Genomic DNA, 14,735 nt, shown 5'->3' with positions numbered 1-14,735 from the left:
AACAATGAGAAGCCCTCCCCAACAGCAAAACAATGCTGTAAGAATCCTAACAAATTCATTATTTTGTAAAACTTTTCTTATGTATTCATTGTAATGGAAGTATTATCTCCACTTAAACATTTTTAAAATTTTTTTACCAACTTTGATTGAGATATAATTGACATATGACATTGTAACAAGTTTTAAGTATACTAAGGTGTGCTAATTTGATACATTTATATATTGCAAGATGATTACCTCCCCCCCAGCATTAGTTAACACCTCTATCCCATCCATAATTACCATTTCTTTCTTATACCAATAATAAAAATAAGAGAAAAGCTGAGCATTGAGAGGTAATGTACTATTGTCATCAAAAGCATGAGCCAAACCTGGAAGTAGATCTAAGCAGAGGACTGTCATCTTTGAATTGTCAGTAAAACTGAAAACCAATATTTACTTTTTCATTATCACATGAATGTTTTATAGGTCTCACGTACAATTTTGACTAATAGTATCTATGCAAAGAATAATGATAGATCAGAATAGTAATATAATTTAAATACCACCAAATCTTTCTTTTTTTTTTTTTTTTTTTTTTTAAAGATTTTATTTATTTGACAGAGAGAAAGACAGCCAGAGAGGGAACACAAGCAGGGGGAGTAGGAGAGGGAGAAGCAGGCTTCCCGCAGAGCGGGGAGCCCGATGCGGGGCTCGATCCCAGGACCCTGGGACCATGACCTGAGCCGAAGGCAGACGCTTAACGACTGAGCCACCCAGGCGCCCCCACCAAATCTTTCTTTTTAAAACTGTCACTCATATTAATGGTAGGGAAAGGAAGAGAAACAAAATAGATATTTAAAAATTATAACTGATTTTTTTTCTATCAGAGTGACTAATTCTGACCACATGCAACAATTACCAACTTCCTTGTCTCCCTTTTACAGAATTGCTTTCTACACTTTATTCTGGTGCTTAAATCTAAAAGATGAGACAGGCATCAGGAAAAAAAATAATGAGCTAGAAACATTATAAATAAAATAGCCTAAAGAGATAATAATAAAGTTTTATTTCATGGTGTGCTATATTTGTTTGAAATACTTGATTTAAAACAAGACAATGCTGGGAATACTACATGACTTTCTTACTGGCTGAAGCTATTTTGAAATGATTATAACATAAATAGAAACAGAGAAGTTTACTTCACTGAAACTTCCTTTTAAGGACATCCATGGTTCCGAGTGTTATAAAACTGCAAATAACAACAGTGTTTTGAAGATACCATTTAACAGTAAAAGGAAGGATTTCAAGCTTCTGTTCTTTCTTCACGATCCTTTCTACGCTTTGTTACATTCATGTTCTGAGAGAAATGCCATTAGTTAAAAAAAAAAAAAAAAAGAGGTCGGAAGACAACCCGTGAGCATGACACAGGAGTTATGTTGACGGGTTAATTCAAGCACAGCTGTTAAAACCACCCCTAGGAGAGCTAATCAGGGTGAAAACTAATAGTTGTGCTTTAGGAGATTACCAAATGCTTCTTTTAAGATATAACTTCAATCATTTAATTGTTGGAAATAATTCACTGGCAGAAAATCAGCTATGACTCTCCGTCTATTTATGCCTCTACCCACAGGCTAGTTTTCAGGCTGAATGGCTGAATAGAATATTACAGACTCTTACGCCATAAGAATGAAAGTAAAATGTCTGCACGAACAATCCATGTTTCCTACAGTAAATCATAACTCCTCCTCCCCACATCTTTAGTTTTACAGTAGTTTGACTTAGGAGAAAAGGAAACAAATCAAGTTTGAAAATTTAGTTAGGTAAATACTTATTTCTTTTTAAGTCTGAATGGTGCATGTTTTTAGTTAGCAAGGATTTTTTTTTTTTTTAGCAACAGTGAGAACCAAACAAAATTGTTAGCATAACCACCAACAGAAAACAGGGAGCCAACTTACTTGTCCTTTCTGCCAGCATTCCACTATCTCCTTATCGGTGTTCTTGCCTTCCAGGAGGGCTAACTGCTGGGCCCAAGTTGTCAGAAGGGCACTGAACTGATCCAGCGCCTGCTCCAGATGAGCCACCTGGCCCGAGAACTCCTGCTCCGAAAGGGCCATTTGGCTAACCAGGTTCTCCAAGCTGGTCTGCGTTTGGAGTACACTGTCTTCCCACTGCTTCCAGTCAGCTCGCAGGGCCTGCATCTCCGTGTCCACGAGCTCACACCCACTGGCACTTGTGTTCTGTTTCACTGCTGGAGCCAGCGACTCCACTCTGCCTCGGCGGCTTGCCCCAATCTCTCTGGAATCCATCAGCTCCTGTAATGGAATATCGTCATGGCAACCAAGGAGGCTGTGAGTCACTTGGGCTGCAAGTTTACAAATGTGTGCAGAGGGGGACCCTGTCCTGCGAGGAAGTTTTGGCAAGTGTGCCACAAGGACCGGAATCAACTCATCCACCCACCCGTGAGTTGGAAGAGCAGAGGGTTATCATCGTGAGCGCTGAGGTTTGTGGCAAAATGAGCTGCGGAATCCCGCAACCTCCTGGAACAGACTAGACGGGGATCCTGAAATCAGGCATTGTTTGAATATGTGAAATTGTTTTGATAGTGATATAAACATTCGCCTGTAGTGTGTTTCTCCTATAATTATGCAAATCTATGTTTCTCCCTAAGTTGATAGACGAATGACCAAGGACTGCGGCAGAACTGTGCTCTGCTCAGCGTCTGTGCTCCATTTCATTTTCTTCCAGAAGATGGTGGCTTAAGTCGGTTTCAGGCTATGAGGAATCAGGCCGAGCCATCACAACCAAGGAATGAGCCCTACTCAATTTCAAACACTTCAGTACCTTAAATAAACATTTTTATAGTAATTAAAACAAATAAACCACAGACCTACTTAGTCAAAAGTTCAAAGTAACTTTTAGACTGGGTTTATTTATTGCTATTATTTTTACTTTTAAGAAACTCACCAGAAATTTAATAATTTAGGTATAACTTTTGGGCTCAAAGCACACAAATACCTTAAAGGATAAGATAAAATTCAAATATGCATTACAAATTAGGTAAAATAGTGGCATTTCTTTCTGAGAACAGATTCTTCTACTGAAATTTCTCTCACTGAATTCATCATCTGGTGTTTATATATTTACATATCTATTGCTCAAGTTAGGATTTTGTTAGTATTAATAAAAATTATGACTTCTGTCCTGGATTAAATAGAAGGAAAGATGATTATTAGGGAAAAAATTTCAAGATGAAAATCAGTTACAGATTAACGAGTTACAAAAAATAGGAATGTTAAGTATGAAGCATACTGTGTTAAACATAATCTGTCTTAACTAACCTACAAATATAGTTCATATTTCACTAGATTCGCTTGAAATAAATATAGCTTCTCATAATTATATATAAGAGCCACATTTTAGTATAGATCATTTAAAAGTATTTAGTTATATTGTAGTCCAAGGGGCAATCACATGAATCTTACACACAGTTAGCATTTAATATCCACACACATCCTTTCCTCAGCAGCAGGATTCTAAAAACCTGCCTTGTTTATCAGTGTATATAGTAAGTAGTTATTTGGTGAAAAAATATATATATAGCTTTTTAAAAAGAGTTATGTCTAATTATTGGATTTAAATACTTATAATTTGCCTTTATGACTAATTTGGAGTTAAGAGGGTATCAATAGTCAAAACACAGTTTCCCAAAATACTCTCTAACACATTATCTCAGTTTTCTTTGGCATGAAAATGGGACATTTCAATATTTGCAACCACTAATTCCACTCATCCAGATTTTGAATAAGAATGTCATCATTTTTAAAAAAGATTTTATTTGAGAGAGAGAGAGAGAGAGAGAGAGAAAGAGTGTGTATGCGCACACGGGGTGAGGACTGGAGGGGCAGAGGGAGAAGGAGAGAGAATCTCCAGCAGAGCCCACACTGAGCACAGAGCCCGATGTGAGGCTCAATCCCAGGACCAATGAGATCATGACCTGAGCCAAAACCAAGAGTCGGATGCTTAACCGACTGAGTCATCAAGGCACCCCAAGAATGTCATCATTTTAAAGTTTTTTTGAAATGACTTGAATACGTATTTCCTTGTTTTGGATTTAACTATTTAAAAATATCATATGCACACACACCCTTATACACACACATATTTGGCTTCGAAGTTGCCTATTCTTGGTGGTTACTCTTGGGAGTGGTGAGGGATGAACTGAAAGACAGAGGAGGTACTTACTTACTTCCTCCAAGATTCCTCCTCACCCACGCACCAGCCTCCAGTAAAGCCTGACATGGACTTCACTTTCTCCTTCCCAAATTCCAATTTCTTCCTGCAACCTCCTTCTCCTACATTTCCCATATTTTTGGAAGTATTTTATAAAGTGTTTTTAAAAAAAGAGCATAAAGTCTAGACCATCACTCTTGACTTTTCCCACACTGTCATTCCACAGCCAATTAAATCACTCATTTTCCAAATCTATTGAATTTTCTTATTGAGTGGACTCCATGTGTCAAGCATAATGCTAAATGTTTTATGTTCATGGCCTAATTTAATCCTCAAAACCACTTGGTGAAGCAGGTACTATTGTTATTAATTTACCAATTAAGAGGTTGAAGCTTGAGGACATCAAGTGACTTGCCCAACACAGCTAGAAAAGCAGTAGAGGGACAATACAGCATCAGGGTCTGATTCTAGAGCCTAAGCTCTAAAAGTATTGTGAGCTGTCATTACATTTAATGTATTATTTTATAAACATCAGTTTGTGCATCATTGTTCCCAACTTTACTGCAAGTTCCTTGAAGGAATGCACAACCCTGGCTGAATAAATGGATAAATGGATAGATGAATAAAATATTAGTGAGAAATGTATCAAAGAAGTATTTTAAAGAATCACACAGATAATAAGAACTTCAAAAGGTGCTTTATCTCTTTTAAAACCTACATGGTCACTGTAAGATTTAAATAATACTTTCTAAGCATGTAAAAATAAATGTAGTTATTACTCTTATCATCAACTAGTATTTTTAGGACTTTTATATTCTAATGTCCAGGGATCAGAACACGGTATGAATCTTAAAGTCCTGACCACAGTTATGCTATTTATTCCCAACATTTCCTCATCTACTACTAAATCACTTAGGATTTCATTATTGCTTAATTTTTAGATTAAAATCCTTTATTTTCATGGGGGAAATTATTGTAATGTAATATTCAAATAACTAGAAATATACTTGTTCTAACTCAGATATGTGAATTTCTATTTTTTAAGTTGCCCTTATGAGGAGTAAACTAGGTGATAATTTTAATGTCTTTTAAAGCACTGCTTTCCATTACGTTCTTGTACTGTTGGCTATTAAAGCAGAATAAAACATCTACCATGACATTTCCAAGTTATTGCTCAAATACATTTAACTAAGTTATGTTATAAATTTCCTATCACTGCGCTGGAAAATAGTGTCTGGTTCCATCAGCCCATCAAGCTAGCATATATTTCATAGTCTCCCCAACTATGGCCATAAGCACATTTGCATGTGGAAGTATACACAGACGATGTTCCATTTTGCTCACAAATGTCAAGTGTTTGAATTCCTTTTTTTCCCTTGCTTATGTTTATAATTTGTGAGGTGCAAGGTAATAAACATCAACAAATAGAAGATAGGGAACATTTTAAGTAACAACCTTATCCACGGAATCTTCATCACAGGTATGTCATACTCAAGAACCAATGAAACAATGAAGTTATAATATCTGTGTACTTTCTGACCTTGATTTTAGACAATTTCTTCTGGGTGGCTGATGAGTCTCCAGACATATCCGACCACCGGTGGAGTTCTTCCTTTGCTGAATGGAGCCAATCCGTGAATTCCTGGACTGCATCTAAATACATGAGGTGATCTTTCACAATCTCTTCCACTTTCCTCATCTTTTCCTGGTAGACACAGAAAAGGTTACTTTAACAGGCATTACTGAGAATATGAAATCAGATAAAACAGCAGGTTTCTTAATGATTTCAGAAGATTTCATTCCTATTATTGAACTTTCTGTTTAAATCTTAACATGAAAACATCAAATCTTAATTAGACTGCACATAAGGAAGCAATGATTTTCCTTTAAATTTACGTTAGTGTAGGTTAGAACAAAAATCTATGCTGAATGAATGTTTACTAACATCCCTCACTAATAATCCACTTAATAATAATTACTATAATAACTATTCTTATTATTCAGGCAACAATACAGTGTGTTATTACTGTATTATTACAGTGTAATTACTATGTACAGTATTCTGCACAGCACTTTAAGTGCATTTTCTCATTTACTCCTCACAACATCCCTGTGATGTAGAAACTATTATTATCACTATATTGTAGGAAAGGGCATTTACAGAAGTTACAGAGGTTAAGTAACATGCCCAAAGCCAGACATACAAAAGAGGGACAAAGCCAGAATTCAAATTTAGGTCTTTTTGACTCTAGAGTCATAGAGCTTAACAATTATCAAAATACAAATTAAGATAAACTAATACATAAGTTTAAAATTATGGTATTAATAACACAAAGAGAGTTCCTAAAAGGAAAACCAAGAAAAAGACATTGTCACAAATACACAAAAGAAAAATCATGGGGGAAAGTAAAGATTCAGAGAGGGAACTAAAAACAATTTTGATATTATATAAAGGAGCCTATATCTGGAGAATAAGAATAGGAAAAGGCAGTTTATACTGCGGTGAGAAATGCATGAAATACATTGTACATGATTGAAATCTGGAAGTAAATAGACTTGTATTTAATACAACAAATACAAATAGCAACAAAAGAAAAAGAAGTACAAATACTGACATTTGAGGCTCAATCTTACAAAGAAAAGAAGTGGACTGACCAACATCCTAGATGGAGAAAGATAAAAAACAAAGAATAAAAAATAATTCCAAGACTGCAGAAAGAGAAGGATTCATGGGCATCCATAGGTGAGTATGGTCTTCTTGTAATAACTGTTCACTAAACGTACAAATACTTTAAGGGCAGCCGGGTCCCCTATAATTTAACCCACAGTATATATTTTTTTTATTTATTAGAGAGCCAGAGAGAGGGAGTGGTAGACAGAGAGGGAGAGAGAAAATCTTAAGTAGGCTCCATACCCAGTGCGGAGCCCAATGTGGGGCTCCATCTCACAACCCTGAGATCATGACCTGAGCCAAAAACCAGGAGTCAGATGCTTAATCGACTGAGACACCCAGGCACTCTGAGCCTCTAGTATATTCTTTACCTGAACCTTGAAGTTTTTTCTTCAATATAAAACACTAACCTTGGAAACGGTGATTATATCATTAAACTGTGTTTTCAGTTCCTCTTGAGCTGTTTCCTTGAAAGATTCATCCTCTGTCTTCTGGTAGAGCTCCCTGGATTTTGAGGTGAGACTCTGCAGGGCTCTGGCATGATCTTCTGCCTCAGATAAGATGGACTGGAAGTGGTCCAGAAGGGAAAACTTCTCCTTCAGACCCGGCTGCAGTTGCAAGGGATGCTCTACTTTTTGATCCGCTGATTCCATCCACTGCTCCAACTGGTTTTTCCACTCTAGATAGTCATTCCATTTGCTAATCACAGACTCCAAAGTGCTAGAATTAATGTGACATATTACAAAAATAAGTTATCTTGACATCTCGGCTGAAACCAAGTATGAGGGCACTGCATCCATGTAAGCTGTTTGATTGAATGCTATCCTGTGATGAAAACATGGCTTTTAAGTGCAGGGAGAAACACTACCTCTCTGACCCACAACGGTTTCTTCAAATGAAAATAAATCTATGTTGAATTTGAAGTAAGATGTTACAGTCATAGAGGCATCTAGAGGTTTGTCTTCCAAATGCCAATTGACCTAAATAAACAGACAAAGTTATGAGTTTTGTTGTTAAAACATCAACCCACTGGGGCACTAATTAAATTTTATTTAATATATATCATTCTTATTTTTCTTGGACACAGTTTACCTTATTCAAATTAGCTGATAACTATTTATTAACTAGCATTCAAAATTTAAGGTATTCTTTCAAAGTAAATAATATCATTAGATTGATTTTCACTTTAAGGATATATATGCACAGTGTTTAGTGCTTCTGAGTTGAACGTGTGAAGGAACAAAGGCTTAATGTATTTATAATATAAGAAACATAGTCACATTAAGTCATATAAGTAATAGTCAAGTAAACAGCTCTCTAGATTGTCAAGTAAAAGGCTCTCCAGACCAGCATCTTTAAAAACTATTCTAAACTCATCCTCAGTGACCATTCCGAGCATCCCATGCATATAATCCTATGATCCTGGAGTTAAATCTGTGGTAAATGTACTTACAGCATCTCCTCAAATTGTTCCTTTTGCATCCATAGAAACCTCAACATAAGTGCTTTGAAGTGCCATTCTTTCGTCAAAGAATTTTACAGAAAGTACAAATCAATCTCGCCTCTCCAGAAGCAACTCCAGGCCCTGCATCCTCCTACAGTCCCACAGTATCTTAGTAACACAATCCGAGTCAGTGTTTTAGAATGCACACTACCCTAGCCTCTGAGACTTAAAGAGGAAAAACTGTTTTGATTCGTTATTTTAGCTCAATAATTGGAGCACTGCTACTGCTCAGCATGTGGTTGTCAAATTTAATTTCTTGCTGAAAAGGAAGAATCAAGGATTTGAATCTGCTTCTTGTATTTAACGTTTTATTCCAACATCCGAAAACTATTCACCCACATTGTTATTCACTTTTCTGGAGCTGGCCCGTTGCCAAGCATGGGGAGGGTTAGTTCATGCTCCAGCAGTTCACTCTATCAGAACCATGGGATCTGATTTTTTTTTTTCTTTGCTGGCCATTATGAGTTATTACTGAGATTTAAAGTCCTGCTGACTTTGGGAGTCACCACTTACGTTCCATATTCAAAGAAACAAAACAAAACAAAGCTTCCAAAATTTTAGTCATAACCATGCTTCACTGTTTACCTTGGAGTGGGTAATTGCAGCGTTGCTTTGTTTAGTTTTGTGATGAACTTTAATCTTTTCTTTATCTATTTATTATGCTATTCATTCATTTATTATTAAGCACACACTTCTTCAGTGACCTAACACTCTATATTGCTTTCAGAATATGGCTTCTGGAAGGTAATTTAGTATAATTCTGACTGCAGGTCATTTGTCCAACCAGCTGGCCAGATTATTTGTGGATACTTGGAAAAGAGAGGAAGGTGGAAATCTCCCACTCATAAATGTAACAGCAACAACACCACCTGGTGTAACACTCAGTATCTTCTCTAATTACTCCTCAGTGGCTGGTACAGGGCTTCTCAACAGGGGCACTAGGAAATCCTGGGCAGGCTGACTGTTGGCTGTGTGAGAATGTCTCCACGCACTGCAGGATGTAAGCTCTCCTGGCCATGTCACTAAATGCCAGGCATGCACCCATCACTATGACAATCAAAAACCCTACACACATTTCCACAGCCCCATTGTGAGTGACATGACTTCTGGTTGAGAAAAAGATTCATACTTAAGCTCAATAGTTGCTAATAAATTAATTTCCTGTATGTTCCTCTAAAAAGGGAAAAGTTATTAAAGACTTGCTTTGATGAATTGAAAGGAGGTATCTTACTGCGCCCATGCTGTGTACAAGATGCCATGAGAAATATTATGGGAGATGAAAATATTACACACCCACACACACACGTACACAAAACAAGCAAACAAACAAAACTATCTTTGCCATTACAGAAAATACAACCTAGGCAAAGACAAGCAAGCATACAACTAGCTAAAATAATATGCTTGGTAACTTTACTGCAGGATACTTTCAGCACTATTTCATCATTTTACTAAGCCACTGGGTTTTACTTAGGCAAATAAACACTGAAAATAGGCTCTGTACCTCTGAGCACGGACAGAGGAGCTCATGATGTCAGCCCACACGTCTTTAAGGGTCTGTAGCTGCGTCTGAATCACCTTCTGACCTTGTTTGTTGCTACTTCTCAAGGCCTGTTCCCCTTTGCCAATGGCCATATTCAACTTAACTTCTCCTTCACCTTTCATCAGGAGAATATCCTATGAAGGAACAGTGAATACAGGTCAGTAGGAATATTAGAACCTTCTCATATTTTCAGGAACTGTTATGTTTCCCATGAGAATCAAGGTAGGGAATACCTTACTTACTTTATTTTTATTTATTTTTTTAAAGATTTTATTTATTTATTTGAGAGAGAGAGCAAGCGAGCAAGCATGAGTGGAGGGGGAGGGGCAGAGGGAGAGAGAGAGAAGCAGACTCCCTGCCGAGCAGGGAGTCCGACGCGGGGCTTGATCCCAGGACTCTGCTCCCAGGACCCTGAGATCATGACCTGAGCCGAAGGCAGACGCTTTAACCAATTGAGCCACCCAGGCACTCCTACCTTACTCACTTTAAAATGAAAACACAACAACAACAACAACAATAAAATGAAAACACAACAACAAACCTGTTGCACCCTATTGCAATATGATACTTTATTAACTCCAATTTAAATTCTTGGAAAACTCGGGGCCACTAACCTAGAAACTGTACATTTATTGAATGTTGGTTTCAAAGTAAAAATAAATTATTTTGAAAATGAAGGCACACTTGTCAAAAACCTACCAGTCCCCTACCATCACCGCATGGCTAATTTCTATCTTCCCAGGTCCCCTTCACTGACTGCAGTCTGGGCTGGTGGCCTCCCTGTGTTTGCAGGACACCCTTGTTTGCTTCAATCATGACCCCTGACTACATGGGGTACTGCAAGTTACAATTTACAGGTTAGTCTCTCCCACTGGACTGTAAACACCTAGGAAGCCAGCACTAATTTTCATCTCTGTTTTCCTAACAAGTGCTTGGAGTAGAGTAAATATTCCACAACTTTTGCTGAATACTTACTAAGTGGCATTAAAAATTATTTTAAAGCTATTGAAACAAAAATGTTTCTTTACAAAGGAGAAACATATCCCTTTTTGCCAACATCATCTTTTCCTCCAATCCCTTATCCTCCATATCCCTTTTGCCAACATCATCTTTTCTCCATTGGGCCCTCAAATCTTCATTTAGACGCTCACAGAACAATTGGGACCCAACTCAAACATCTGTGAATCTAAGCAAATTGATCTTCACAAGTTGTCAAGTGTCTGGCTGGTGCTTTGCCTACCTGTATTTGTAACAGCCGCTTTTCCAAGGTGTCTTTGCTTCCAACGGTGCTCTCTGCAGCGGTCAGTCTGTCTTGAATGCCTTTCACCCAGGACCACATGCTCTGCAGGGCTTCCTCCAAGGCCTCGTGCTCCTGCAGGGCCACCTGGCAGCTCCGCAGTCTCTCTTTGGTCATTCTGAGTAAGTTCTGGTAGTTCGTGAGGAGCTGGGAGCACAGGCGTCCTTCTTTCCCAGCACCGTGGCCTTCTTCACTGAGAAGCTGCCCTCTCTGGGAAAGCTTATCCAGAGATTCTCTAAAGAAAACAGAGAAAAAAAATTGAATTCTGACTTTCTGGAGCGCAGCAGAGTGACGGGTGATAGTTGATCCTGGAGAAGTCGCCAGACAAGAGCTCATAGCTGCGTGCCTTTGAAATGAAGATGCCGGGGACTTTCACAGGGCTGGCTCTGCATTCTCTACGACTTCTCTGGATGCAGTCCATATACATCAGGGAATTTTACTCCGTCTGTGCTGTGCCTAGATCCTGGCCCCTGTATTATGAGGAATTCACTTCAGAAAATGGCCCAGGACTGCTTCTCCAGCCTCATCTCTAACATCTCTGTTCCAACTAAATGCTCTAATCCTGAAATGTCCCCAAACCTTCTGCTTTTTGGTGTATACATGGGGATTCCTCCTTTGTGAAAACCCGTCGACTCCCCTCTGCTTTCTTCTAGTTGGCCCTTCAAAGCCCAGTGCAGGCATGACCTCCCTAGGCAGCATGGCACTGTCCCCGAGAGGGAGGAGAGTACAGGGCTCCTCCCCTGTGTGCCCTCTGCCCCTGTTTTCCTCTATCACCTCAAAGACCCTGTCTGTCTCAATCCATAGGCTTTCACCTTCTAGAAGTCAGGGTCTTCTAGAATTCATCTCATATCCCAGGACCCAATACAAAAGATAAACTGCAAAACAAAACAAAACAAAACAAAAACAGTTTCTATCAAAAGGCCATTATGTGAGTGCTGATGGGTTTCTTTGTATCTTGGGTACTTGGCTCATCTCAGTTGGAGTTATGTTAATTAGGTGCAGGACAAGTGTAGTCATATGTGGTTGGGTTGGCTTCATCTTGTTTTACAGAGTTCTGAACTCTGATCAGCTTGTCTCTCAGGAACTCCCCCAAGATACCAGAAGGGAGAGTGCAGATGTGTGAACAGGAGCTCTTGTGAGTACTAGAAAAAGAATACAAACTTTATCTCCTACAAGGTCTGTGATGTTTTTTGGATCAGCTACCAAGGACATAGCATCCTGTGGCCCTCTAGGAGATGTATTATTTATATGATATTGCATCCACTCTAAATTACATTTCTTATAATCTGGTAAGACAAGAAGTTGGCTTAAGCAACTATGTGAGTTAAATTCAGGACAATGTATATCACTTGTTACTACAAAAAGAATTGCTTAATGGGTGATAAAAGTTCAATAATTCTCAAATCTGGGGTACTTTAAAAAAGGGCATCCCCCCAAGATTTTGAGTACTTGAAATATTATGATGAAAGTCCAGAGTGCTAGGAGGATCAAGTGGCCAGCAAGTGACAAGTCAGGTGACTCAGCTGGAGAAGCTGGGTGAGCAGCAGAGTACATTAAGATTGTCTGGGGAAGTAACCAATTACACAGAGCCTAGCAGCAAGCATACTTAAGGACTCTTAGCATCTGATCCTGGAATATCAGAGAGTTACAGCTCAAGAAGAATATATGAAGTCATTTTAGAAGTTTGGAATAAAGAGAGAAACAGGTCTGACCATGTTACATTGTATCTAGACCTGATTTAAAAAGCAAATAAAATGCAGTGTAATTTTCAAAAAGTTAAAATGATACTGTTATCCCATTAATTCAGCAAATATTTTCTTTTTCTGGCACTATATCAGACATTGTGACTATAACAATGATAAAGACCTAAAGATCCCTGGCCTTGAGAAACTCCCTGTCCAGGGTTGGCATGTACAGAGTCAACAAGAGTTCACCCCATGGGAAGAGCTCACAGAGACGGGACTGAAGCATTCCAGGGAATAACAGTCATCAAACTTGCACACCAATAAGAACTGTCATATGGGTCATGTTTGTGTATTTGTTTACATGTTTGTTTTTTAAGGCAAGGAATACTAGGCATATTTGACCCAAAAGAAGACTCAGCAGAAACAAGGAATGAATATGATCAGAATTAGACTTGAATTGATCAGTGTTGCTGATTTGTCTGATCAAGCAGGCTGGGTGCTGGCCTCTGCTGCTTCACAGACGGGGTATCTGCTCTTCAAGAGGATAGATCAGAAGTTTGGGTCAAGCTGTACTCTAAGTATCAACAAAGCGATTGATAATGCCAGTTGGATTATGAATTTAGGGAGCAAAGCCCTGAAGCTGGTGGAGTTAAAAGCACAGTCCAGAGAACTTTGCCTGGGCCAGGAGCCAGAAATGTTTGCTCAGTTGGAAAACAACGAAGAGACAAATACTGTAGTGGAGAAGAGGAACCTCCAGGAAGTCAGACTTAATGACCATACCTTTTGCTTTACTAAGAATATTGTGAGGATGGGGGTGGATTGGAAATGGAACTAGATGCTGAAGTGTGTGAAGAATATATGGAAATGGGTTCTATAGCATTATTTCTGTAAGTGAAGAGTACCTTTATAAGGACCTTCTATCCTTCTAATAATCTCTGAGAAGAAAGTATGGTATTATTTAGCAGCATAATGCTTACAGGCTAATATCAAGAAATATAGGAAATGAGTGGCCTGTCCAATTTGTCGAGCAAGGGGAGGTGGATGCGGATAGCTCCTCATTTCCATCCCTATGTTCTCTCTAGAACACCACTCTGCCACAGCGGGCCCTGCACAATCATCTGTATTCTAGACATTTAGGGACAGAAACATATACAACCACCACTAATTAACCAACCAACCAACCAACTAACCAACCAACCAATTAACAACCAAACCAAATAACCAACCAACCAGACAAACAACGCTGTTAGCCGGGAAAGGACCTATTCCATTTTAGCACCATACCTTGCAGCCAATAGTTCTCCTAGAAACATTTCAACTTTACGGACTTCATTCTTCTTCTCAGGAATGTGCTGCTTACTCTCTCCTAAGTTTTCTGTACTTAACCTTTCATCCATTTCATGGATCCATAAGTTCAGTTTTCTATGCTGATCCTCAAAGCTACAGAAAAGAAAATACTTTGTAGAAATTCTTCTGCACTCATTACAATAAATAAATTATAATATCTGAGGTCACAATGTCTATGGCAATTAAAATCTCATGAATTTCCAAGTATGGAAGAAAACCCAAAAATAAGTCCATCCAAATTATCACTTATTTCAGTAACAAAATGAAAAATCATGGAAATTTCTCTTGAGATCCTATCTTGCTGCAATGATTTCCTGATAATCAGCTGGTAATTATCAGCAAGATTACATTCCCACGTCAATGTACACTTAACTTTGTGTCTTACTGCAGGGACTCTGAATTGGAGCCGATGGATTAAGTAGGGTAGTGGAAGCCCGGGAAAGGAAGGGAAAGTCATCTCTGAGTCTTTATATCTT

The 14,735-nt window shown here is 38.4% G+C and overlaps 1 protein-coding gene across 15 annotated transcripts in view; it reads right to left on the bottom strand.

The window, feature by feature from the left end:
- Positions 1–14,735, bottom strand: part of SYNE1 (spectrin repeat containing nuclear envelope protein 1) — a 437,497-nt gene that overhangs the window by 216,392 nt on the left and 206,370 nt on the right. For all 15 annotated transcript variants that reach the window (XM_032407632.1, XM_032407640.1, XM_032407639.1 and 12 more), the window contains 6 exons: positions 14,197–14,352; positions 11,171–11,462; positions 9,892–10,064; positions 7,294–7,603; positions 5,753–5,917; positions 1,938–2,294 (listed from right to left, as the gene is read on the bottom strand). In XM_032407632.1, the coding sequence (XP_032263523.1) occupies positions 1,938–2,294; positions 5,753–5,917; positions 7,294–7,603; positions 9,892–10,064; positions 11,171–11,462; positions 14,197–14,352 (1,453 nt within the window). The remainder of the gene's footprint in view (positions 1–1,937; positions 2,295–5,752; positions 5,918–7,293; positions 7,604–9,891; positions 10,065–11,170; positions 11,463–14,196; positions 14,353–14,735) is intronic.

The sequence above is a fragment of the Phoca vitulina genome, unplaced genomic scaffold (assembly GCF_004348235.1).
Source record: "Phoca vitulina isolate PV1807 unplaced genomic scaffold, GSC_HSeal_1.0 scaffold9, whole genome shotgun sequence".
NCBI classification, from domain to species: Eukaryota; Metazoa; Chordata; class Mammalia; order Carnivora; family Phocidae; genus Phoca; species Phoca vitulina.
The sequence above is the reverse complement of the archived record's forward strand: the minus strand, read 5'-3'. Positions and strand labels throughout refer to the sequence as shown.